The sequence below is a fragment of the Macrosteles quadrilineatus genome, unplaced genomic scaffold, assembly GCF_028750875.1.
Source record: "Macrosteles quadrilineatus isolate MER2022 unplaced genomic scaffold, UCM_ALF_1.0 Scaffold_4__1_contigs__length_99947679, whole genome shotgun sequence".
NCBI classification, from domain to species: Eukaryota; Metazoa; Arthropoda; class Insecta; order Hemiptera; family Cicadellidae; genus Macrosteles; species Macrosteles quadrilineatus.
Window position 1 is genome coordinate 96,711,971 of NW_026542597.1, and position 27,825 is coordinate 96,739,795.

At 34.3% G+C, this 27,825-nt stretch overlaps 1 protein-coding gene across 3 annotated transcripts in view; it reads right to left on the reverse strand.

The window, feature by feature from the left end:
• Nucleotides 1-2,606: 2,606 nt before the first annotated feature.
• Nucleotides 2,607-27,825, reverse strand: part of LOC128991298 (ATP-dependent helicase brm-like) — a 55,246-nt gene continuing 30,027 nt past the window's right edge. For 2 of the 3 annotated variants that reach the window (XM_054414076.1, XM_054414075.1), the window contains exons 11-27: nucleotides 24,607-24,750; nucleotides 23,907-24,018; nucleotides 23,209-23,290; nucleotides 21,949-22,106; nucleotides 21,519-21,696; nucleotides 20,239-20,481; nucleotides 19,290-19,456; nucleotides 18,851-19,039; nucleotides 17,986-18,163; nucleotides 17,371-17,523; nucleotides 16,700-16,930; nucleotides 15,318-15,503; nucleotides 14,690-14,800; nucleotides 14,033-14,244; nucleotides 5,919-6,045; nucleotides 5,473-5,650; nucleotides 2,607-4,689 (exon numbers count right to left, since the gene is read on the reverse strand). In XM_054414076.1, coding sequence (XP_054270051.1) covers nucleotides 4,529-4,689; nucleotides 5,473-5,650; nucleotides 5,919-6,045; nucleotides 14,033-14,244; nucleotides 14,690-14,800; nucleotides 15,318-15,503; nucleotides 16,700-16,930; nucleotides 17,371-17,523; nucleotides 17,986-18,163; nucleotides 18,851-19,039; nucleotides 19,290-19,456; nucleotides 20,239-20,481; nucleotides 21,519-21,696; nucleotides 21,949-22,106; nucleotides 23,209-23,290; nucleotides 23,907-24,018; nucleotides 24,607-24,750 — 2,810 coding nt within the window. In that variant the 3' untranslated portion in view covers nucleotides 2,607-4,528. Of the gene's footprint in view, nucleotides 4,690-5,472; nucleotides 5,651-5,918; nucleotides 6,046-7,692; nucleotides 7,880-14,032; nucleotides 14,245-14,689; nucleotides 14,801-15,317; nucleotides 15,504-16,699; nucleotides 16,931-17,370; nucleotides 17,524-17,985; nucleotides 18,164-18,850; nucleotides 19,040-19,289; nucleotides 19,457-20,238; nucleotides 20,482-21,518; nucleotides 21,697-21,948; nucleotides 22,107-23,208; nucleotides 23,291-23,906; nucleotides 24,019-24,606; nucleotides 24,751-27,825 lie in introns of those variants that run through there. The other variant, XM_054414077.1, reaches the window with a different exon arrangement.

Sequence of the window (27,825 nt, forward strand, 5' to 3'; positions counted from 1 at the left end):
TCTTTTTCTAGAGTAGAGATAGTAGTGTAGTGGAGTGGAGTGTGAATGGAGATGACAGATGGAGATGAGCTCATTGAACTGAGTCTGCTGAGTGGAGTGGAGTGGACTGAAGAAGCGGCCCTTTTCTTTTGGGATAAAAAAAATATTCATTCATTCAGTCAGAGCACCAGAGAGGCTCGACTCGAAATCGAAACCTCAACGTCAATGTCGATGTTTTCGAAACATCGATGGTTTTCTATGGTGCTTGAAATTTTTTACATCGAACATAGATTACCGATGTTTTTGTTGCAACGATGTTTTCTTAAAAAAAATGTTTTGGTAGACAAAGATTGAAATATATTGATGTTTTCATCGATATGTATTCACAGCTAAATGAATACTAGAGTATGTTTTATCCATGATAACACCACACACCATAACACTTATATTTACATCGTGGTGTACGGTTAGTCTAATCTAATCACCGCTAGAGATAACACTTACATCGTCATTCGTCCAGTGTTTTTTTAGTGTGGCCCAGGCCCAGTTCGTATAGTCAGTCACCGCTAGATGACACCATAGATAAAACATGAAAGTTGTATTCTCAATCCAACGTACAGGGACGGCTAGTCACGCACGGGTTTTTCGGTAGTACCTGTTTAGGATGGGCAAAGCCGTGTCACCCGATTGCATCTACTGGCCAGGCACTCCCCGACGACGTGGAGCACACCTTTTTCCACTGCCAGCGTTGGGAAAGTTCCCGCCTGGATGCTGAACAACATGTAGGCACAGAAAACGTACTACTATAACCCAGAATGCCAACCGCATGGTAAAAAGCATTAAGCGTTTTGAGAGAGCTTTGCCTGTCAATCCGTAGGCAGCGCCACCAGCGTTGCCATGCAATAGCATAGCAACGCTGGTGGCGCTGCCTACGGTTTGACAGGCAAAGCTCTCTCAAAACGCTTAATGCTTTTTACCATGCGGTTGGCATTCTGGGTTATAGTAGTACGTTTTCTGTGATGTAGGGCAGTTGTCGGTGGACGATTCCGATGATGACGGAGGGTGAGGACAATTGGACCTGTATGTCACATTTCGTTCAGGGTATTCTCCGCACAAAGATGCTAGAGCTTGACCGTGATGCAGTCTAGGTCATAAAGAAATTGAATGCCAGAATCGGCGCGAGCCCTGATGGCTTAGGTCACACGTTGACCCCTGAAGTTATGTCACAAACAATCCCAGGTCTGTGTCCAACAGAGTAGAAGGGGCTTTTTAGTGAGTAGTCTGACAAGCTCAGGAGTCTCATGCTACAGGTTGGCTACCTGTGTGCATAAAAGCATTTTTACCTCGTCTCCCTAAAAAAAAACTAGGCTATTTTGAAAATTACGTACAATGATTGGTAATTTTATTAAATTAAATTGCAACAGTATACAACATATTTACCTTACGTATAACTTCCGTTACCGTTACCCTTAACTACAAATATTTTTAATTTGATTATGTTCTAATCATTATCACCCGACACCTCTCTAATGTCCGCAGCGGCAGCGTTTATGAATGTTCAAATGCCGTATTGGTAAATGTTATTAGTTTACGAATGATAAACACCGATCATTAAATATTGTTGATGCGTCAATAAAATATAACTGGACACAATAATATACCAAGGAGGGAAAAATCATTCGACTTAGCTATTCTTATAGCATATTCAATCAATCTTAAACTTGTGTAAGTTAACGTTAAACAAACTTTTAGTTTTAATACTTGGGACATTTATGTGTTGATAACTATTCCAGCAGATCTAAAGATCATAATTATTATCATAAAAAAAAACGTTTTCTTCCCTTTGCGAAGCACAGGTATGGAAGCTAGTACTAAAAAAAGGGACTTTTTTTTAACTGGCTTCAGCTAACTTTGGGATGGAATTCTATTTACAATAAATAAATCTACATACGAGGAGTCTGCACTGAGTCTAGTTCATATCAAGCACGATTACTTACCCTCTAGGTGCCACATTGACGACCTCCAAATGTTTCAGTATTTAGGCACTTCCGAGTTTTGTGTAAACATCCACAAAAACTTTCACTGAAGACATATATTTTCTTAAACTACATCAAATAGGCTATCTTTAAATACATAATATAATACCCTTACCTTACAAGACTGAATTCCTATTTGGGTTCAAATCCAGAAGATGCACAAATTTTGTGTCTATATCTGAGTAAACAGACATGTGGTAAAATACTAAAAAAACTGTTATATACATTTTATTCTACATTAAATGAGGAAAAAGAAAATGTATAGTTATAAAGTAGGTATTTATTTGAAAATGTTTACTAAACTTTAAAAACGAGGTTAGACACAGAAATTATGTCGCTATGACAACCATAGACAAAAACAAACAAGCAGAAAAACAAACACAGGGAAAAAGAAATAGAGCAAAACGGCCATCTTTGTTGGTTGATATGAAGCCCAGAATCTGCTGAATACATTGGTATGTATTGTTACCGGGATCATTCGATAGTACGCGATTAAATCGAACGAAACAGAAAGCCTGCAACGTTGCCGTAATAACGACTGACCCTTTGAGGGTTAAGGATAAGTAAAGGAATAGAAAGTATCATCACTTTATAATTAATTCTTTTATTGAATACAACCAATAAAATCTAAATAAATTTGCATGAAATCAGAACTAAAATAATAAAATATTTTTGAATATACAAAAGACACAACTCAAGACACAAATTACACAAACCACAAAATATTTTATATTTTAATACTAATAGTATACACATACAAACGTCCATTGTATATTTCAAAATTTGCTTTTCAATAGAACTGTGTTTCATTTGTATCCAGAAAGGATAATCATAATTTTATACCGTAAAGCTAGTAAAGTCAAAAATAAATAAAAAACTTTTAGCATAGAATTTAATTAAACAAAATAGTAAATAATAAATGGTATAATCAACATATAAACTAAGAACTTGCAATAATAAACTAACTTTATACATTTAAAAAATTCTTGGTCAGTGATTTAAAGATAGCTAGGCTCAAAATCTGTACAAACACAAAAATGATTTGATTATTAACTTAAAACTGTCTTATCCAGGAAAATAAACATAATCTAGGGTCAGGTTAACTTAAATCTCCAGGAACAAAAGAAAATTAAACATTGAAATAAAATGTGTCAGCTGTAGGTTGTTAGGATTTTTTTAGGGATGGTCAAGTCTCGAAATTTCGGGAAATTTTCGGGAAATTTTAAATCTCGTTACACGAGACGAGATTTCTTTTTGGCCGAGATTTTTATCGAGACGAGAATACAAAAAAAAATTAAAAATTAAAAACGCCTGCAGAAAGTCAATGCAATACCCGCAATACAGAAGCGTTTTGTAGTTGCGTTTCCTTGCGTTCTTATTTAATTAATTCTTTAAATGTAAATATTACTTTAATTATTTAAATAATATTACTTTAATAACATTTGAGAAGTTTTGTTAAGTGTAAGCAGTGTGAGGAATGTTTTATTACTATAAAAAGTCAAAACAAGTAACTATTTTATAAAAATTAATATTGCTTTTATTTTATGATTTATTTTATTTTAGGATAAGTTGAACTCTATCCTAACTGATATCACTATGTTTTCTAATCATAGGCATTTTTAATAAGTTAGGCGTGATTAATAAAAAAATGTTATGCTGATGTTTTTTAATAAAATATTGTAAATATTCTTGCCTATTATCATTATTTTTGTATTTAAACAGTCATCTAACAATGTTACAAAATCAGGTAAAAATTTTGAATGTGTATTTCCCGTTGTGTATGAGAAGGGAAATCCCGTCTCGATCTCGTCTCGAAATTTTATGAGAAATAAAAAATCTCGTCTCGTCTCGTCTCGAACTAAAAATCCAATCTCGTCCATCCCTAGATTTTTTATTACATCATTTCTTGGTACTTTGAAGATAACAATCAAAATACCACAAAACAATGTGGTTGATAAAACAATAAAACAACAATCATTACTTCAAACAATTTATCAAATTTAGTTACTCTTGAAAACAACTAATTAAATTTTTTTGTACCGGTATTGAACAATTTGTAAATTGTTAACATCACAAAAATCTAAGTGAGTCATCACAGTTCCAGGAAATAATTCAAAGGGTTTTAAATGATAATAAGTTAACCTGACAAACCCGATAAATGCAAACAAAACTAGGTGGGATATATCACACTATAGTACATGATAAACTGTCTCATAATATTCAGAAACTGCACAACAGAATAAAGCTTGTCAAAAATCAAACCATGTATAGTTTTCATATCATATATAAACCAAATTATGGAAATTCAAAATTAAAATGTTACAGAAAAAAACATTGGTTTGTTATGATTCTTTATCTATCCAAAAACCGTAACCTAGTTGTAAACTAATAAAAGGATTCATTAAAAATACCTATCTTTAGATCACAAAAAGTACATAAAACAGTCACAAGGTATAATTCTATCTACTACAAGAATATAACTTGTACGATTGTTGGTCTTTACACACACAGTTTTAGCTTGGGATGCTTTCCAAGTCGTCTTCGTCGTCACTGATGTATTTCTTGCTGCTGCGTTTCCGTTTAGTTGCTGAACCCTTGCCGTCTTTGCCTTTTTTCAGTTTTAGTTTGACTTTGACTGAGTCCCCATCCGAAGTGTTCCCATCATCATTGCCCCCTGGACAAGAAATATAAGAAAAGTCAGAAAAGGGTTAAAACGGTCCTTATCATCTGTTTTTGGATAATATATATATAGGTTACATATTTTTTAAATTGCAAGATACTATAGACCTTTATAAGTTAAAGTTAAATGAAAAAGTATATTTCGACCTAGGGCCGAAAATGACGTTTTGCCGGCTAAAGATAATTTTTTAAGTTTGAAACAACGTCGAGAGCTGCAAAACCCTTTTGGCCCATGGTATGAAACCTATTTTTCACCACACTATACAAAATTGAGAAAATACATACAATAAATTTACACAACTACAACCTTTCTTGGTTATGTGAAGAAATATTTAGAGGAATCAGCAAAAATAACAAATAGCTGCTAGGCAGCGGTGATAATCAAACAAGTCTATTGCAATGCATAATACCGCATCTAGCAAAGCGAGGCCTGCCCAATCATAATACGAATAACATTAGCCTACTGATAAGCGTCTACAGCAGAAAGCAAGCCTGAGGCATATCCTTTGTACTTGAACCTACAATTGATGGTGTCGAAAATGCAATGAAGGCCTAAAGGCAGACCAAAAAGGTGCTGAAAACGAAACTGGAGCAGTTTGAAAATGTGATACTCCAGCCTGTTTTGTGTAATTTTTTTTTGTGTAAAATACTATCTTAATCCCAATGATAAAAATACAGTAGGTTAGTTGGAAAGTCCTTGAATTATAGAAGTCTCAGTTAATGACTATGTTGAGCCATCAACTGTATCATTGCATTACCGACACCACTATTGACTCACCTTTGCTGTCTTCATCATCCTCCGACTCGGGCTCCTGGCTGAGCCGTTGTCTTGCGTTGGTGAACACTGACTGCAGCACAATGCTGTCCTCGTGGATGAGCGACGCCTCCTCATTGTACATTTGTGCGTTCTTACACAGCTGCATGAAATCTCGCTCCAGATCGTCAAAGTCTACATACTGTGGACAAATAGAAGAAAATGCATGGTGTGAGTTTAAATCTACAGAACTTTTTTTAAATGAGACAAAAGAAATTGATTTTACACATACAGGTGGCCAGCCTGTAGTGTGAGACCTCTGTATTGTTCAGACTACTAAAAAAAACCCTCTATTGGACACAGATCTTGTATGGAGTTTGTTGTGTATTTTTTGTCACATGAAACTGTCAAATACACAAGTCTACTGTTAACCTAGGTTTTCATATGCTAAATCACATTGTACACCATACCTTGCATTCTTCAATCCTTGTCATTATCTTTTTGATGTCCATAGGCTTTTTAATGACTTCGTAATAATCTGGAAGTTCTTTTCTTGAAGGGAGCTTCATGAAAGGGTCACTTAGCACTCTCGAATCGCTGAAATAAAATTACGTTTCATCATTTAAAGAAAAACATAAAAATTGCTTAAACATTTTATTACTGGTTTTATTCAGATTCAAACTAGTAGAAGTTTTTGTTTTAGAGTAAAATAACAATACAGTAGACTCCCTCTTATCCGGACTCCTCGGGACTGAGGCAAGTCCGGATAATGGGTTTTCCCGTTTAAACCTCACCTACGTCCCCAAAAACTCGTTAAAACGTTCCGTTTACTGTGATATTCAACTTAAATTTAGGAGAGTACTGTATTTAGTCACGTGATCCCTGGTCTCAAATCTTTCCCACGAGAACAGTTGTTTCAGTACCGCCCACTTCCTGCCGATCTAGTCCGGTTAAACCAATGTGCTGATAAAAACTTTCTGTTTAAAGAGATGTCATTCCCGTCAAGTGTAGTCTGGTTAAAAGGTGTCCGGATAAGAGGGAGTCTAGGAAGGTGTGGTGATACTCACAAGATAATTTTAAAATCAGCAATAACATATATGTATTTGAGTTTGTGAATAACTTTTGGTGTTTGTTTAAAATGTGTTGTTACAGTATACTCTCTCTTATCCGGACTCCTCGGGACCGCAGCCAGTTCAAGGGGGTTTTCCGACCCCTTAAATTTGTCAATCACTCGAAATCAATCCAAATATCTACTTAAATTTGGGATAGTATTGTATTTGGACACGTGATCACTGGTCTCAAATCTTTCCCATGAGGAAAATCGTTTCAGTATCGCCAACTTCCTGCCGATCCAGTCCAGTAAACCAATGTGCTGATAAAGATTGTCTGGTTAAAGAGCACTTCTGCTGAAACGTATAGTTAAACCGATGTAGGCCTACTGTTGAAATGTGTCCGTATAAGAGGGAGTCTACTGTATATTTAGTAATTAATTATCACTATAATCACATTGTGGATTCTGTCAAATCATTTAAGGGTGCTGATATTAAGTTATCAGGAGCACAGACATAATTAAATAGACAACAAGGTATTTCATATAACCATAGACTAACCAACACAAGTAGACTTCTCATCCCATTGTAAATTTTGAAACTTGTTTTTCGTGTCTAGTTCATGTACGGTGACACTGGGCGCTAGTGATGACTAAATTTTATTTCTATTATTTTTAGGTTAGTTTTATGATTTGAGCTTTATTGTTTATGATTAGATTGTATTATTTGGTTTTTAAATTACTGAAACCACAAGAAACAAATTATAAACAAAACACAACCACTACAGTGCACCGTACAGAACTAAAAAAAAAATTGGCTTCAGCTGTTCCATAAGGATGAGAAATCTATTAAGGCGGTTTTATCTTTGGTATAGCTTAATGATAACTTCTAGTTTTTACCTTTTTCTCCTGCTACAAATTAGCCTACATGTTATTAAAATCACTGAAAATTTCGCTTTATAGAAAGGGTAAAAATATCTTAAATTTATATTGTGAAACGTAAAGAGATAAAACCAATTAAGGAAAATATATCTTTAGAACCTTTCTTGATTCTTCGGAAAAAACTTACTTTATATACCTGTAGGCATACTTCCCATTAAAATACGTTAAGAAAGGCGGGCATACCTACCAAAGCTACATCTAAACCACTACACTAGACGACCACAAGACAGAAACGTAGCGTAACCTACCTTAGCAGCAGCAAGAACCATCCCGACACCACACTTTCACACACGACAGTTCGACAAGAAAGTTTCAACACAGGGAAAACGTTAGGATAAATACCACACAACTAGCACGGGAAATTATATCACTGTGAAGCTAAACAACGGAACTAGAGTCTATGTTCTACTAAAGTCACTGGATCATCACTGCCTGGGCTGACTGAAACATACAGCATCTCGGTAAACATGAGTCGACCACCAGGTCTACCAACAACAGGGGGAAACAGAACATACCAAGCCGAACAACCGACAGAGAAATCAAACAAGCCTTGAAAACAAAACTCCAAAGGGAGAGAAGAACGGCTAAAGAACTTCAGAACAAACAAAACGGTTTCCAGCTAGGGATACCAAAGCGAAACTAAATAAAAGAAATCAGGAGAAGGATTTTAAAGTTCTAAAGTAACACAATTTTTAAGGTTATGAAGTAACTAGAATACTACTAATTAAAATTGTCATATTATGAATCAAGGGGGAAATACAAAGTCATTTTAAAACTTTAGTAATTTTAAGTAAGTTTACTTCAAACATTTTCACCTTAAAATAAGGAACTATAAAATCTTACAATATTATTAATCCTTACATTTAATTGGAAATTAAATACTTAATTATTTTTGTTATTATTTAAATAAATGATTCAACCTAACTAAAACATGTGCATGTTTTCGATATATATATATATAGATACAGGCTCACATAGCTTTACAAATCTCATCTATATGAATGCATTTTATTTTTTTTTTTTTTTAAGGAAATTACATCTAAATTGTTTTTAAATAATATAGCTCATATAAGAGAAAATGGATTGCATTTTTTTTATGTTTAGAGGTCTATGAGAGCAAAGCCTAAACAAAAGTGTTTAAAGATATACTAGAACTCCAAGTAACCGAATCAATTGGGACTGTACTACATTCGGATAGTTATTTTTATTGAAATTCAGGATACTTTACAGTCAGGCCGAGCTCTTACAATCGCGATCGCAGAACGATTTTGCCAAGATTTTAGCTTGTTACGATTGCGGAGAACGAATGATAATGTCTTCACGATTGCAGAAGATTGTCAAGATTTTGTCGTGATGGCGATATTTCAATGGCGGGAGACGATGACCATGTTTACATGACTGTGGTATATATTTAACATTTGGTCACGAATAAGTAAAATGGCGATGTTTCTGTGATCGCGGGATACGATGATATCTACAAGATCACTGAAGATGTGCAAGATTTAGTCTTGATAGCAAAAAACGATGACCATGTTTCCATAACGGGAGATGACCACGAGAGGTTTTGAATTTTGCCGCGATCACAAATTCTGCCTTCTTTAAAAACGATATTTACTACTGGAGTTTTAGGTTTAAGAAATCCTTTTGTAAGCGATTCGGATAATCGGCTATTCAGATTGTTAGAGTTCGGATAGTTGAAGTTCTACTGTAGTTGAGTATTTGTATGAAATCCATTATACTTAACTGAAAAATATCTAACAGTTTTTTATTGTTTTGAGTTCAGTTTTAAAGTTTAAACTTATTTAAAATCTATTCTCATGCACTTGATACCTTTCCAACTGCTCATACCTAACTTTTTTTTCTTTTATTAGTAGTATTAATCAATTGAGTATTGGTAAAATCAAACAAAATATAATAAGAATAAAAGAAACAATAATGATACAATTTATTATAGAAGTAGAGAAGAAGTAATGGTTATGTTTTAATCATGTTTAAAAACCAAAATATATATTTGTTAAAAGCTATCGACAGGTTAAATCTTACGTTTAACAAACTTTACCAGTCACAAATGTTGAAAAAAATCCTTCAGTTTGAAAGGAATGGTTAGTTAACAACATAATGTTACTTGAAGCAACATGTAGATCACAAATCCTAAACACTTTTAATAAACTGAATGTGTGTAATGTAAAGGGAGTTTTAGATTGATTGTACAAGTTTTAAGACCCTTTCAGAGATTAAAAACTTGACTTAAGCTGCCATAGATGAACAAAATGTAGTTTCATAATTCAAAAGAAATGCTGGTTCTTCTGCCAACCTTACAAAGAAAACATTATGGGAAATTTAGAAAACAGCTACTTGAGAATCTCCAGCTCAACTGCTCACAAACAAGTTCCTACAAGCAATAGACGGAATGAATCGTGGCAAAACTATTCTGGATATAACAACAATAAGCATTATGATTTATTGACGAACCAATGCAATCTTCACAAGACTCTACTAAACTTCACCAAATAATCAATGTATCACTCGTCATAACAATGATTAAAACGTACAACTACCACAATGAGACAAAAGACAATGAACAACATAATTACGATCCAAGAATACAATCATGACAAGAACCAACTAAACCTCGCCAAACGATTACTGTACAACAATGAGACAAGACTAGAACACCAATAAACGAGATAATTAAGAGCCACACTAAGTAATGATAGCAATTTATTAAAGGCAATCAAAAAGTGAATCGAGAATAAATTCTCTAACGTTTTCATACAGATGATTCCTACACACCAAGATTTTATGAGTATTTCAACCACCCGCTTAGACCAACAGTTTTTAACTGTGAAAGAAACTAATGCAAGATGTGGAAATATAAAGATAAACAAGAACCTAACAAAATCCATGTTGACATGGACAATCCAACCATTTGAACCAACTACTTTTAACTATTTGAAAAGCTAGCACGGAAGACCTAACACGTCTCAATCGGCTTTTGATTGACTTATGAGTCTGAGCTTAAGTGTGCAACAGTTAGAACTTAAATACTTTAGAAAAAGTATCAATACGGTTACTAATCTTATTATTCAACCGCCATAAACCAAGACTACCCAGTTTTACAAGACTTGTGGCAAAAATATAAATTATATTTAAAGTTTAATCTTCCAAAACAAATTAGTCTTAGTAGAAAAACAAAGTATTAACAGTGGTTAAAAAAGTTGTGAATTTGTGTCAATATAAAGCGAAGTGAAACCAAAAACCATAGGATGAGCGTGAAGTTAAATGTAAAGCAACCAGATGTACAAAAGATTAAAATTTGTGAGGGTAATTACAATAGAATAGTTAATGTTAACATCACATTTAGTTGATTGAAAAACTAAACAACAAAATAGATTTTAAAACCTACCACATTTTTTGTTAACTACATAGACAATTATTTCTAACATCAAGTTATCTATTAGTAATTTGGTAATTGTTAAATTTTTCTGATTCTTATCATAGTTATAGATTCATCGAAGATAAAAAGTTTTATTCTCATGTACAGTATCACTAACAAATTTATATTTTAAAACCAATGTTAAATGTTTATTTAACAATATAAATTGTGCATTTTGCTACTACAGTCCGACTGCTCATTTCAATAAAGTATTTTTTATACCAAAACTACATTGCCAAAAAGATATAAATAACAGCGCTAGTTCTATGTAGACAAACAATATAAAAATGAATGCTCAGTTAGCAAGATTTTTTTTTTTTATTTGCATAGAAATGTGTCAAACATTATTTCTTAGAATAGGAGATAGAAGATAGATGGATTAGGTGGAAGTAAAAAATCTTATATTTCACAATAGAGTTGTTTAAAGACTAGAAGCCTATGATCATGATTTTGTAGATCAGGTTTAAAGATAATATCACCTAGACAGGTTTTCTAAAGTGGTCAATACCTAAACATGGTTGACAATTCCACCCTAAAATCATCGACTTATCAAACTGTACATCACTAGGACGACAATATTGAAAGAAACATCATACTAAAATTAAAGTGGAGTATTCAAAATTATAATTCATGGTGTCCAGTGCCTTGGCAATATCAAGATAAACTCCATCGACTGTATTAGAACCCGTGATAATCTTTAGTGACCGTGTTGGTACCCGTGATGATCTCCCGTGACCATAGCAATAATTCCGATAATTTTCTGCAATCCTGACATCATCCGTGATCGTCTATGCTATGACGACAACAACTGTGATCGCAGCAAAGTCTGTGATAATTTCTATCTCAGTGACTTCCACGACCTCTGCAACAACGTGATCATTTGCCGTGATCGCAATCTTTTTGCTTGACACAAAAAAAGCAAAAAAGAGAAAAAAGGCAATATTTCGTGGATTTTATCGAGGATTATTTCACAATATAAAATTTCTTGCTCTTATACAAGTTTTACGTACGATTCACAGATTTTTTCCGATCATAACAAATTTCATACAATTCCAAGTTTTTCCCATTTTCAGGACGGTTGGACATCCTGTAATTAGCGAAAAAACCTTTTTCCTACAGTTACCTAACAATGTACATGTTCTCTCACTGATTTGAGAAAGCAAAGTGGCCAGTTCGCTCATCAGTGAGACAATGTTAACATTGTCTCACTCTAATTACTTTGTCTCACTCCAGATTTGCAACGTGAAGGCACGAAATAGTGAGCGCGTAACATGCAGGCAACGTCGTATGCGCGCGAAATACGTTGGCAGCACTGGCTGTAAATCAGCTGGTCAGCTGTTGTACTGTTGTATTTGTCACTTCACATTAAATGTTATGTTAAAAGTTCACTTCTGTGTAAAAATAGGTTATGTTTCTTCACAAATTTATTTGTTTTATGGTAACTGTAGGAAAAATATAATGTGCAACTCGAGTTCAAAGTACAATTGCCTCACTCGAGAAACCATTCCTCACTCGCCTACGGCTCGTGAGTAAGGATTTCTCTCGAGTGAGTCAATTGCTCACTTTTCTCACTAGTTGCACAAATAACTATTTATTTCAATATTATTACCTTAATTACACGAGTGTGGTTTGGAAAGTTATCTCTGACAGAAAATAAACGACTCACGTTGATTCAACATTAAAATTTCAGTTCTACCTTCTAAATATGTTTTTTTTTTTTTTTGTTTCTGCAGACTTATCTTCCACCATGGATCTTGTTTTGACATTAGGAATTTCTCCTATTGTGTCTGAGCAATGATAGGTTAGGTTATCCCTAGATGTAGACTTAATGAAACCTAACCAAAAACCTTAAATAAACGGGTTTCCTGTATAATGTCTACATACATTTATTTCTTCTTTGCTTCTTCCTTGACACTGACATAAATGATTTGTATATTGGAACAATAACATCTGCACTAATTTTTCCACATTTTAATAAACAATTCAAAGGCTATGTGTTGGTTCCCAAACCATTTTTGATTTAAGTAAAAAATGTCCTCTTGCGAATTTCAAAGACCGAGCTGTAGACCTTAGCAATGCTTTTATTTTACGTATAACAAAAAACTACACCCACTTATCGAAAATCCATTTCTAATCGTTAAAAGAATAAAAAATTACTATTATTAAAAATTAAAATGAGGTAAGTAAAAATATTGATGAGCAGTTGGAAAGGAGACTTAAGTAATTTAACCTAACTGATGAAAAATTGAGTTTTATTTATTGTGATAAAAACGTATTTTAAACTTTTTAATTTTTAGTTTTGACATTCATTACTCTTCATGCAGTTAGAAATGCGTTGAATTTATTATTAGTTTGCGGCTGGTGATAATGTTAGATAGAACAGCTGACAGCTTAGTAGTTTATATTTAATATCATCGGAAATATTTGTATTAAAAAATAAACACATAATTTAAATCTATTTCGTCAGTGGTATTTTAGACTTTATTTTCTTGTAATGTGGCAGGAAAACCTTAAGGAATTGATAGTTTTACATTGAATTGATAGTTTTTATTAATTGATTAGTTTTACTATTTAAACATTTTACTTAATTTAAAATAAATTCTACAACTTTTTATTTTTAAAAATTGTTTCACCAGAATTGTAGCAGCACTTACAGAGAAAAAATCTGGCATACCCAAACAATTAATTATGCTAGAAAAAAATACAAAAACATGTCTTTTCAAAACTAGGAAGGAAAGTGAACACAACAGTTCATAAAGTAAAAATCAAAGGAAAGTATTTTTTTATAAACTGACTAAAACTTTTTACTTTTACTTTTTAACATTTTACTTAATTTAAAATCAATTCTATAACTTTTTATTTTTAAAAATTGTTTCACCTAAATTGTAGCAGCACTTACAATATCTGCTTCGGTACTGGCAACAATAATAGTGACCATTGAGATTGTATTAATATTGCAAGATTCCTGAGTACCAAGGAAAATATCTCAAGTTTTTAAATTCCACCAACAAAATATGATATTCAACATTTAAATCTCAAGTACAGTCCGATTTTTCGGAACTCATATTATTTACAAAACTGAGTTTACTTTACTCATAAAAAATGTAACAGCTGAACTGTTAACTGTTCTGTACCAAGCGCTTTGCTGTGTACGCTACCTGTCAGTGTACTTGATGACTACGTTCATCAACTTCTTCATCTGCCGCTTCAGCTTTGCGTCTACAGAGGCCTTGTCCGATCCTCGCCGCCGCTTGCTGGTGCTCGGCTCATCGTCGTCATCATCTCCCGCGCGTCGCCGCCGCTTGCGTGTCTTCTTTTTCGTCTCTTCTTCATCATCTTCCTCGTAATCTTCAATACCGTCGTCGATTGCCTGTAAAATTCATCACAGTTAACTCTGAAGCATCCTTATTCTAGAGTGAAATTTTTGGTGTCCACCGCAGAAGTATTAATAAAAACATAACCTGATTATATATTTTGGAAATGGTTCTTTCCACAGGATGTTAAATGTTTATCAATGGTTTCCTCTCTTATTTGGATTAGTTAAGTTTGAAATTCTGAAGGTTCGTAGAGTCACATATGTTTAATTCACACATAAACTCTAATTTGTAAACAACCTGTCCGCTTGACTCTTTTTAGTCATACAGATGGTTTGGCTATTTATTGTTTAGTAATATAAATTTACTAATTCTTCCATGCATTATGCGTTTTTGCAGCAAACCACTAATTTTTGTACCAACATCAGAATTGTTGAACTGTTAGTGTGTTGTCTGAGCTAACCCAACAAGAGAAAGTGGGTTTGAAATTTTTGACATTACCTTAAGCCACTCTTTCTCTGTGAGACTGTCTGTATAGTCGACTTCCTTGCGTTGTCTCGACCCTCGGCCCATCTGCACCTCCGGCTCCTCTTCATAAGTCCATCGCTCCACCTGCCGGTAACATCACAGTCGTAAGTAAATTAATACAAACTAATTCTTGAGATAAATAGATCAAGATACTCTTTGATTCCAGTTCATTTTTGGTGATGAAAAAATTACCGTGAATATTTTCCATCCTCAACACAATAACATTCACAACATTACAAGACCTTTTCTGAGTTTATCTTTAAATGGCAAGGTATCTGAAACATAATCAGACAGTTTAAGGAAAAACCATAACTAATAACAAGTGTCAAACTCAAAAGGCAAAAAAAACATGTAAACAACAGAAAAAGATAACTGAATCATCAACACTAACCACTCAACACACAATTAAGACTACCCAGTCCAAGGACTCAAGCTATGCGCATTGAACGAAAACAAGGAGACTTGAAGGTGAGGAAAAGCCCAAATGTCTACTAGGCCCTACTTTCATGTTCACTTATATATAATGAACCCAGCTGGTTCAGTAGTTTTAGTCTTTACCAAGAACAAACACATACATACAGAGACCACCACTTTGACCTACCTCGTCATCATCCTTGACCAGCCAGTCAGGCAGTTCCGTCTCCTCTATCAGACGAGACTTGCGGTTCACTCCCAGCTTGGCGTCTTCCCTCCGTCGCTCCAGGTCCATCCTCTGGAAGATCTCAAACTCGGCTTCACTTCTGGCGATCATTTGATTCACCGTCTCGTCATCCGGTACTTCATTTTCCTGAATAAATCAACGATTTAGTAAGAATCGTGATATTAAATTTGGTAATGAAAACAATTTTCTTGATTTTTCATAAGCAAGGTTTAGTTGGATTTTTCTAAACCCTTGCAAACAAGTCTTTTTATAATAACTAAGTTATGAGTTGAAAATAAGTTATAGGCAGAAAACTGTAAGCAAGCTACAAGACAAAATTAAAAATTAGAATATTTAACAAAATGGAGAAACAAAATCAAAACAAATACATTAAGGAAGAAGATGTTGATCACAAGCCTAAGGAGAGGGTTTCAGGAAGTTGACAGCCGACAAAATATTTAAAATAGTAGTAGAATGCTCATTCTACAATTTCTTACTTAAGAAGCCACGTTGTAGGGGCGTAATTTCAAATTTATTATTGTTTTATGAAATTTTTGTGTACTATCAACTGCCTCTCTTTTCTTGGGTAAATGTGTAAGTGTATCCATTCCTTCCTCAATATACTGTATTCATAGACCAATTTCTATTGCTTTTATACAAAGAAATTTGATGTTATAATTTTAAATACATGTGTCAGAGTATTACAGTGGGGTCCCGATAATCCGAACTTCGGTAATCCGAAAGTCCGCTTAATCCGAAATCAAAAAATATATTTTTTAAATATTTTTTGAAAATTTTTTTGAAACTTTTTTGGAAATTTTTTTGGAAATTTTTTGAAATTTTTTGGAAATTTTTTAAAATTTGTTTGAATTTTGTTTTATTAAACTTTTGACACAGTTAGCTGTACCTCGTCAAAGTATTCTGTAGTGGCTGGGCGAGATTGACTTTTTTTGTTGAGTATTTTAGTAACATTTCACCATTTTTGTTATTATTGCAACATTTTACATTTTCGTCCGCCAAATCACAAATGGATTTTATTAAGTGATAATGCTGCAGCCAATAGGTCTAGCCAATGTGAAAAACAATCCCGGGCTCGTGCCTGCGTCCAAAAAAAGTAGTAAGAAGACAAAAAAAAATTAAAAAAAAATAAAAAATAAAAAAAAAATACTTTTAATCCGAAATATTTGGTAGGTAATTTGAAATGGGCCCGGTCCCAACCATTTCGGACTAACGGGACTCTACTGTATGTATTTTTTGAGTCTGCAAGGAAATAGAGATCCAGTGTAAACAGTGTTTAAAAATTGCATATAGTAACATAAACTATTGCATAGTGTATAGAATACCTCATCATCAGCGTCATCTTGATGCAAGATGGTCTGCAGGAACTGTTGTCTCTCGGAGCCCGTGGACTTCTGGTCAAACATTCCCGCCTGGATGACCTTCTCGTCCATGTTCAGCTTGTATCTGGCCGCAGCGAGGATTCTCTCCTCTACAGAGTTGACTGTCATCAGACGTAAAACTCGCACTTCATTCTGCTGTCCGATACGATGAGCTCGATCCTGGGCTTGCAGATCCTGTAGAGAAAACATACATTAATATATGGTAGTTGACGATGGCTACAATTTCTCAGACTACGTCACGTTCTTCAGGTGTCTTTGGGGAGTCTACAAGATCTGTACAGGAATCAACTCATCTTGCCAAAGGCATAACATTTTTAAATAGAAACACATAAATCATCCTCCTGAGATGCTGCCTAAGTACATGGTGAAAAAACCTGTTTACAAAAAGGCTTCTCTACTTCTGCCGGTAGTCCAAATTTGCATCTACAAAATGCAAAATGAGAAGGAGGAGGCAAGGAAGCCTGTTTTGTTCAGGAAGATGTTTAGAGGGTTAGGCTATTAACTGAATTGTTATAAGAACTTGTTGCTCTATTTTAAGTGGGTGTGAAAGTAGATAGAACACTTGGGGAATGATTCCTGGGACCTTAGGAAATCAAGCAATCTTCACAGTGTACCTGATGAGGGTTCCAGTCGGAGTCGAATATGACAACAGTGTCGGCCGCTTGCAAGTTGAGACCCAGACCTCCGGCACGAGTACTCAGCAGGAAGATGAAGAACTCACTGTCCGGGTGGTTGAACTTCTTCAGCAAGTCTCCTCGGTCTTCCGCCTTTACAATGACAAAACCAACATAATCTATTAGTGTTATTTTACTCCATTACATATTGTAAAGGTGGTCTATTACACAAAATTAGTAACCAAAGTTTGTAGGCCTACTGTCGTAACAAAAGTAGTAGTGTATAGAATTTAATACTAATATATTTATGCTTTGTGTACTAATTTATTTTACCATCCCTCATATGGATTTTGTTAGGGCCAAAGGTAATGTCAATCAGTATTTTCGTCTAATAACACATAACTTCAGTATTATATACTAAAAATGTCAGCAGTTTCAAAAATAAAACTGCCAAAATCTTCAATTTTGAATCACGAAACCGAAACTTTTCCAAAGTTTTGATGGTTTTGAGATTTGGTTTTGACACATCACTAGAGTGCAATAAGCCATTAGTAAGCCAAATAAAACATTTTAAAGAACAACTGAATAAAGTGTGGTTAACACTGCATGCCGCACCTTGGTGGTTCCGTCAAGTCGCAGATAAGTGAAGCCTCTCCAGCCGAGATAATCCTCCATGATGGTCATCAGCTGGGTCATCTGACAAAACAGCAGCACTCGGTGGTTAGTGTTCTTCAGCTTGGGCAAGATGCGATCGAGCAGTTCAAACTTGCCCGACACTCGGTACAGGTCTGGGCTGCAATACAGGAATGAAAGACATAAAAACACAATTTTCAGTACTGTCTACTGAGTTATCTATTCATACAGGTAGTTATTGCTATATGCAGCCATAGTTTGCACTATTTCCTGTACTAGCGATTCACAAAATTGCAAACTTTGTAAGTAGATTAGTATATCTAAAAATAAAATAACAGCACTTAAAACTGTCACTTTTATCAAAAGTATCAAATAAAGGATATTTATTACATGTTTGATTTTGGTTTAAAGATGACGTAAAATTGAATTTTTATATCTAGACACCAGTCGGTAATACAATCCTTGCTTACTCGGTTTTGCTTTGTGCAGCACTTAAACAGAAAGCACCAACCATCAACATCAACGACAACAAAGTATTCTAACAATTGAGAAATGTAACATTTGCTATCCAAACATAATTTTACATTTTCCTTAGCTTTACTATTTTTTTCAATACTCGCCTCAGTAATGATCGTTCAACTTAATACCCAAACAAAAGTAAAGACATGATCAACTAATCAAAAGTACTTGTTCAACTACTAATGTAAACGCAACTCGACCAAAATTGTGTTCCCTATAATTGTCATCTACTTTACTATCGATACTCTAATCATCCACTAACTTAATGCCCAAACAAAAGCAACAAATTCACTACCAACTATGCAGGATTTATCCGGTTGCTACATACCCGGAGACTACGCCGTTATTGCTGCCGATGTGGTCGCAGTACTTCTCCTCGATGTGTTGGAACATGAACGGATGGTTACACAGCTTACGCAGCTGTACAATGGTGTTCATCAGGGCCTTGGCGCCTCCGCGACCTTGCTTGCCCTTCTCTGAGCCGTCCGTCAGCAACACCCCCTTGCTCTGCATGTGTCTGCAAAACAACATGAACACGTTATTTGTAAATCAAAGTTATACATCAAAGAGATAGCTGAAGAAACAAGATGTTAAATGGATATTTTGGATACAGGTCTCTCTATCAGTTTGTACTGATAAGTCTGTGTATTTCCAACAAAGACAGTTGGCAGTATAGGTTTAAGTTTAAAAAAAATGAACCATCTTTGACTATAAGCTCAAAGAACCCATTAATATAACACGTACATATAGAAGAGCTCCACACTAACCTGTACAAGACCCTCTGCAGTCCTGACATGTCACATTTGATAATGTACTCCACTTTGTCTGGCAGCTGAGATTCCACTTCTTTCTTGAGACGTCGCAGCAAGAACGGCCGAAGCACTTTGTGCAGACGACGGATGATCAGAATAGTTTCTTCCTCGTTTAATTCTACCTGAAAAGCGAAGTCAACATTAATCAGGTTCAGTACCTTTAGAAACATTTTATATTTTACTATGATAATTGTGACACTGTAAGGTTTAAAAATGGTGGGTAGTGGAAGAAGAATGTGAAAGAATAGGAGACGATAAAGATGCCTAATTGACACCAAGACTGAGAAACAATTAAAATGGAAGAGGATATGTAGGAATTCATATTTTAACTCCAGGAGAAATTATTGTAAGACGTTAAGGTGAATAGGCCATGTCAGACATATTTTGGTGCGGATAGCAACTGTTTAAGATTTAAAAATTAGTCATTCTGTCAATGTAACACTTTCAACATATTGGCTGCTCCTTGACCATAATCAATAAATAAATAAATACATTAACTTTAAAAATTCATGGAAAGTAGAAGAGTCATCGTTTTTGTAAACAAGGTACAGTAAGATCTTTGCTACAACTTTCCAAAATTCTGTCCAAAGAATCAAACCCAATTAATTATGAATCCACAACATATACAAACATTCAGATATAGTGAATGAGATTAAAAGCCAGATTGAAAATACATATTACTGGGATACATTTTGAAACAAGAAATGGTAAATCATTGAGAAATCTTTAGGAAGGCAAAAAACCCAAAGAAAGATGGTGGGACAAGGTCGGAAAAAGAGGAAGTTGAAGTTTAATGAGGAGGATGCTGCAGAAAAAACATCTAGTAAAGAGGCAGTGTAATTGGGATAAAGTACCGACTGAGGTACGTGTGACATTTAGCAAGGAAGTCTAAACTAATACGCACCTTTTCACCCGTGGTGGCAAACGGAGCGTTAAACCACTGCTCGAACGTGCTGCAAGACTTGAAGATGCTGGGCAGCAAGAAGTTAAGCAACGCCCACAGCTCCGGCAGTTTGTTCTGCAGAGGTGTGCCAGTGAGTAGGAGACGGTGAGGCGCTGTGTAGTGTGTGTTGAGCACCTGGGTCAACTTACAGTGGTGGTTCTTCATACGATGACCCTCGTCAATGATCATGTACTTCCAGTGGAGCTGCACACAAACACAGTCAACTGATTAATGTTAAATCAAGCATCCTAAATCTTATCTTACTGTTCTGAAACCTAAGTATAGTTCAAGAAATCAAACTCTCACAGCAAAAAATGGAAAAATAAGTTATTAGTAACTACTTTTAAGATAAAGTTATCAAAGAACCTACAATAACTCAAACTCAAGAAGAAAAATATTTTCCAAAAAATTGGTGTACATTGATAATTTGTTTATTTGATTATAGTTTATGGTTTTCTCAAGACTATGGCATCATCTCCCACTATCACGACAATATTGTAAGTTAAGACACTTGAGTTCAACTGAAAAAGAAAAACAAGCAAACGCAGTACAGGAAAATCTCAATGGTTCGGAATAATTAGGAATCCAAATCATCAAGATAAAATTAAATATGCTAAAGTAGACGCATATTTCGTCCCTAATTCGGGACTTTTGGTGGTGCCAGAGGGTTGAAATTGCCGGAATACTGAGTATCTTGTAAAAGAGCTGTTATTGCAAAAGTACTACTAATTATAGAGCTTTTTTCAGCCGCTTTCAACTCTTCCAATCACTCCTAACACTTTTAATCGCTACAGACGTCTGTCCATCGCTCCCAATCGCTACCGACTGTTCCAATCTCTCACTATGTTTGCCCATTATTCCTGACGTCTGCATATCTCTCCCATTGTTTGCCAATCACTCCTGACTCTTCCGAACGTGCTAATATGACTTAAAAAAGCATTAAAAATTTTTTTGACCTGGATAGTGATGCCAAATTATTGAAAGGGCCTGACCATCATATGCCAGTTTAGTTGGCTTTTTCTGTAAACAAGTGTTGTTCCAGAGCTGTGTAGCTCTCCTGATTAAGTCAAGTCTGTTATAATGAGGGTTTACTGTAATACACATCTTCTCCACACTTTATCACTGAAATGATCGTAAAATCTACAAATTGCAAACAGACCAACGTCAAAAATTCCTAACACAAAATGAAATTCCACTAATGTATAGACACCTCATACTGAGCTAATAACTCGTTATCTTACCTTAGCCAATACAGCCTTGTCCTTGATGACATACTCGTAAGTCGTCAGTAAAACGTTGAACTTAGTAGCCCTCATCTGTCCCTGCAGAGTGCGCCGCATGCCTGGCGAGCCCTTGTACGCCACTACGATCACTGACGGCGCCCACTTCTCAAACTCCAACACCCAGTTAGAGAGTGTGCTGCGGACAACAGATCATTCGTTACAATTAAATAATTGAAATGTCTAATTACTGAAATCTTAAACACCAAATTTATCACAACTACTGATTTACCACCACTTAAATTCCTGAGTTCAAGGATTCTTAATTGTTTTAACTATGTCTATTTTTATAAACCTTTCCCTCATTTGATGAACAAAGATTTTTAAATAATTGCAAAACAAAATTTCTGTGGACAGCAAAATAAGCAAAAATAAGGACAGATATACATACGAGAGAGGGACGATGATCAAGAATGGTCCGTTGACCTTCTTCTTCTCCATGAGGTAAGTAATAAGCCCGATAGTCTGGATGGTCTTTCCGAGACCCATCTCATCGGCCAGGATACCGTTGAGGTTGTTGTTGAACAGCGAAACTAGCCACTCCAAACCCTGGAAAAACAATTTGGGAATAACAATTAAGTTAGTAGTATTAAGTAATCATAAACCCAAACAAATATTGATTACACAGTACTATAAAGTTCAAAGTATAGAGGAGCCCAGCTATTTCGATAATACACCAACAAACTGATGTTTCAAATTTTTTTTTAAGACATAAGTACGAAGCTAGTATGAAATCAAGAACATTTTTCCTGGTTGTTATGAAATTGTAAAAATTATTTGCGGCAAAACCATGAACATCACAATGACGATTATTAATTATCACATAGAACCGCTTATTCTGAATTCCCGCGAATCTGACCTTGGTTTGGTCCCAGTTACTTAGGAAAAGCGGGACTCTACTGTACATTTCGCTCTTCACACAATTACTTCTGTGGCCATTTTCACCCAAGAAGGTATTTGGAACTGCTTACACTTATTTTTGATTATATACTAATTGGGATGGGGAACTCAATTGGCCTTGAGAAGGGGTGCAACCATTTCAACTCAAATGTGAGTGAAGAATAAGAAATGAATGCATAGTTATTTGTGTAACTAATGGGCGAAGTGACACTTTGCTGCACAAGAGAGAAATGTTCACGCACGAGCCGAGGAAAGTTTCTCGAGTGCAGCAAAGGCAGTTTGCACTTGTGTTAAACATTATATTTTTTCTACAGTTACTACTGTATAAATAATTAGTCTTTAAACACTGTACAACACGTTTTTAGTTTAGGTTGAATCCAAACATTGAAAAAAATGGGAAAGGCTGCACCAGCTGATCGTAGTCGTAATATATTTAAGTGTTGCCAAGCATACACAGATTACATGCATAATAAAAGCTTGTTGTTTTATGTTTTTCGGTTGGAATTACTGGTGTGCGGCAAATAAAACTGCGGCAAATAAAACTGCGACAAAGTAAAAAGTGTGTGGCAAAAGTAAGTAAATACAGCAATTAGCAGCTTTCTGTGCTATAATCATGCAAGGAAGCCCACTTTGTCACCGACTATAGGAAAAAGTTATTTGACTTTTTATTCATTAAATATCGTTTCCAGTAAAACGTTTATTGATTTGTATACAATAGTTAACATGTATATTGCAAATACATAGGACATACCTTGATCTGATACTCCTTCAATTTTCCATTTATCATTATGGACGCCTGTTCAGTCACCATCTCGTGGATTGTATGTGCAATGCTGAAAAACGTAGAAAACCGTTAAATGGTTACCGTTGAAAACACAATTGGGTGAACGTGTATCATTTTACATTTACTACTGAATTCAAAATCAAGTTTAATGGAACCTTTTTATTATGTTTGTTCAGTATTGGTGAGTCAAAGAAAAACCATAAATTCTGAGGAATTTTAAGAAAATATTATAGTTCTTGATTGTCTATTAAAGAATCAAATCTCAAAACTCACACTTAGCCACACACACAATTAAACATTTGGAGGAACAAATCTTGCAAATTATTATAATTAATGTAGATGATCATGAAGCGATCCTGGAATAAACTGTTTTGAAAATCAATTGTAAGTATGCAATTGTTTGGTAAAGTAGACTTGAATTTTAGGATTTGTGCCCAAGATCCAAAATTCCTGAATTTGACCATCTCTACTGTTTCAGGTAACTTTTGAGCATTTTAAACCTTTCTTAGCCAAAACCGATATAAACTAAAATAATGCAGATTTGATAAATTATTACCATGAAAATTTAAAGGAAATGTCGATCCTCCAGATAGTATTAGTTAGAATGTCAGTTAGAAATATACATTATTATTAACTTGTTGGATAGAAAAAATACATGCACCTACCTATAATAAGTATGCTCTTCACAGGAAATTGATTTGTACTCATCGTCTTCTACCTGGGCTTTTTTAATGACTTCTTTGACCTGTTCTCCATCTTTCTTTGAATGTTTCTTCTCTGAAAATGTGAATTGAGAAATCGATTGAATACATATGAAGTGCATGAAACATTCTAAAGGAAAAGTACATGTAGTGAATGAAAAAATTCAGTAATGTCATCTAGTCGTGAAACTTACCATGGACACTCCTTTTTATACTCAAAAATGATAAATGATTTAAATGAAAGAAAATGATAAATGATTTTAAGTAGGTTAAAATCAGCTATTGCATCAGAATAATATTCATGATTCCATTTTCTAAGCAAGAGCATAGTGTTTGTTTAAAATAGAAAAACTGTTTGTGTGTAGATCTTGAATCAATGAATCATAAATTTGATTCAAAGTAAATACATTGGAAATATATATGGAAATATTTAAAAATATATATTAGTTAAGCTAGCATATCTTAAAAGGTACTCAGCTGAGGCTCTTTTTTTAGACAATTAGAACTTTATTCCTTTAAGAAAACTTTCAATCATAAAAGTTGTGAATGTTATTTTGTGTGGTTCTTTTCTTTTCTCTCCCCTCTGTTTTTGACAGCAATAACAAGCTGTAATTTCTTAGATAAACTACACCAAGTAGTCTTAAGTTAATTATGTTCTGTTTACCTTTAGGTTCGCCGTTCTCGTCCTCGTCACTATCGTCTTCATCAGAGTCAGAGTCCTCCTCCGCCACGATCCACCCAGGGTGAGCCTCTAGCCACTCGCTGAGCTGGGTGGCCAATGGCGCGTCCTCTCCAGAGATCTTGTTGCCTGCATATAACACAACAAACGTTAAAAAAGGAAAACATAATTAGCGTTTTTTTACTAATCATAATAGAAAATAATTGCATAATCCCTACATTATTCAAGTTGGAGTACAGGAAGACATTTATTACCAGTATCCTACACAACAAACCAAGATGAGACTTCTATCTGTTTGACCAGTGTGCTTTCTCACCGTTTAGACTTTGAAAAACCAACAAGATGCATAAACTTGGTTCTGTGATTGGAGAGTTAAATATATATTTCAAATTTATGACAATTCTTCATACGGGCCCTGTTTCATAAAACTACTAGTCTAGTATTTACTAGTCCATGGACTAGTAATACTAGTGTATTTTACAAGTCTACGTTTCATAAACCTACTAGTGTAAAATACTAGTTACTAGTGTAGGGACTAGTATTACTAGTGGTTTTTACTAGTGTAGACAGCAATGTGTTTCATAAAGTTTTACTCTTGTAAATTACACTGGTAAATACTTGCCATTTTCTAACAACCTCTCTACACCCGTATTATTTGAAGTAGACTAGTATTTTTGGAAAGAGAGTTATTTCATCACTCACATCATTTAAAAAAATGAATTATTAAGTTCTTTTTGCAAGTGCGAATTGGCTCACGTTTGCAATTTAAGATAAAAATAGATCTGTGAGTGCTAAAATGATAATTATTATTAGATATAAATTACAATTAATAAATTTGGCGTAGTACAAAATGATTGAAATTGAATTTTATAATGTTTGTACAATCGCCTTATTAGAATTACAATTAATTATAATTATAAGTTATCAATTTCTGTGAAATTTTAGTATAATTTTACTTGAGTTAAATTTCATTGTTATATCAACTATTTAGCTATCACAGAGAAAAGATTTTTAAGCTTTGAGGGAAACCAAATTAAAACCGCATACCGTATTGCATACAAAGATGTACAAAAATGTATCCAACATTGCAACATTAATCAGATTATTTTACACCCAAGGCTCTTGGTTTTATTTAAAGACATTTTAATAGGAAATAATAGTAAGACAATTTTAAAGAGGAGTTGCATTGTATTTTTTTAGGTGCTTATTATTTGTTTCCCTAAATAGATAAAACCCTGTGATGTACTAACAATTTTGTAGGCCTATATTTGATTTTTGGGCGTTGGACTGAACTGCTTATCATAAAAACATTACTTTTAATCTATTTTGGTATTCCGAATTTGTTATTCAAAGTAATAAAAAAATTTGATGTTGATTAGAGGGGAGCGTTTCATAAACTCCAAATTTCACAAACTCCAACGCTTAAAATATTAAATGAACACAGCGGTTCATAACCTCCAAATTTCATAAGCTCCAAATCTATAACATTCAAATAATCACTGGTTCACAATGTCCAAGTTTCACAAACTCCAACGTTTAAATATTAAATAAACAGAGCGGTTCATAACCTCCAAATTTCATAAGCTCCAAATCTATAACATTCAAATAATCACTGTTTCACAATGTCCAAATTTCACAAACTCCAACGTGAAGATACCAAATAAACAGTGCGGTTCATAATGTCCAAATTTCATAACCTCCAACGGTACAGTCTGAGCCAGAAGTCTCTACAGTGGTTGCCACAGCTTATTAAACGGCCCCAAAACTCAATGTTCCGCTTCAAAATAACTCGACATTTAGCCTACTTAGACTTAAGTTATATGGTTGAAACTTCGTATGAGTGAAGTCAATAAGTCTATGACACTATTGGTTTTAATTAAAAGCTTAAAAGTTAGTATTTTCTATTTTAAATCTTCAAATAAAGTCGGTACTTTTAAATGAGTTTTAAAATATGACATGAAAAAGTTCGTCGGCTGCTAATTTTTTTATTTTTTGGTCAGGTAAGTTAAAAAACGGTGGATTTTGTAGCTAAAGAGTTGAACCTTTTGGATCATATTTTTTAAAATTTTTAGCTGGCGTAGTTTGGTTGTAATTTAAATTGTAATATAGGGGCTACCCGCCGCGCCGCGTGGCGTCATGCGGGCAGATTCTGCCTACAACGTCACTTGTAATACAGTTTAGATACTCAAATTTGGAGCTATACAGGAAAGTTACTAAACTAATTAGAAAAACACGGATTACGAGTCACACTCAGCTGTGTGACTCAAATATGTGTTAGCACATAATTTGCAAATCAAATTACATATTTATATTTTTAATAGCTTTAATTCAAGCTTTCAGCTGAGTTTCTTAACTGTTCCGTCTCTCAATTAAAAGCCATTACAAATATAGTAAGAGATTTTTTTTACCGATGAAAAATTTTAAAACATATAAATTTGTTTTATAAGTATATTTTCTATTAGCTGTTAAAATTTCATGATGATTACATCAGTAGTTTTTTTTTGTTATGTGTAAAAATAGCCCTTTGTTAGAAAAGTGCCGAAAACCTTGTACTTTATTTATTCTACCCACTAAAAGGACGAGAGTTAAAACAACATAAAAAGGTAGAAACTAAAATACATAAACGCAGAAATACATTTTTATAAATAGGATTTAACTTATTCATCATATTGTAGGTATACTGGTCAAGTTTCAATAAAAGTTCATACTCGAGTATTTACACTTTTTTACTCGACAGCAGTCTCGTTTTCTCCTTGCAACTTAATGTGGGTAGTTCAATAATGTTAAAGTTTTGACAAGGTGATAATTTATATTTGGATTTGCCTTTTCAGTGGAGAGTTAGGCATTGTATACCTTTTATTTACCAAAAAAATGCGTAATCACAAACAGTGGAGTCTTTGACTGTCGTATAAAATATTAAGGTATGAAGTTGTTGTTGTAACGATTATTGCATATTCTATTTAAAAATAATGTTCAATGTAAATAATTCAACAAGTTATTAGATAGGTACCTTTTATAGTTTTTAGTTTCTATTTAGCAAATTTCCCTATAAGGAAGTACAGTAGCTATTACCGTAGATGGCATGGTAAGACCTACGCCCGGGACCGATTTACTTTTTGATTTTGATGTCCCCAGAGGCCAAAAACACCATTCGTTAAAATTGTTATATATGTATATACTAGCTGTACCCGCGGGCTTTGCCCC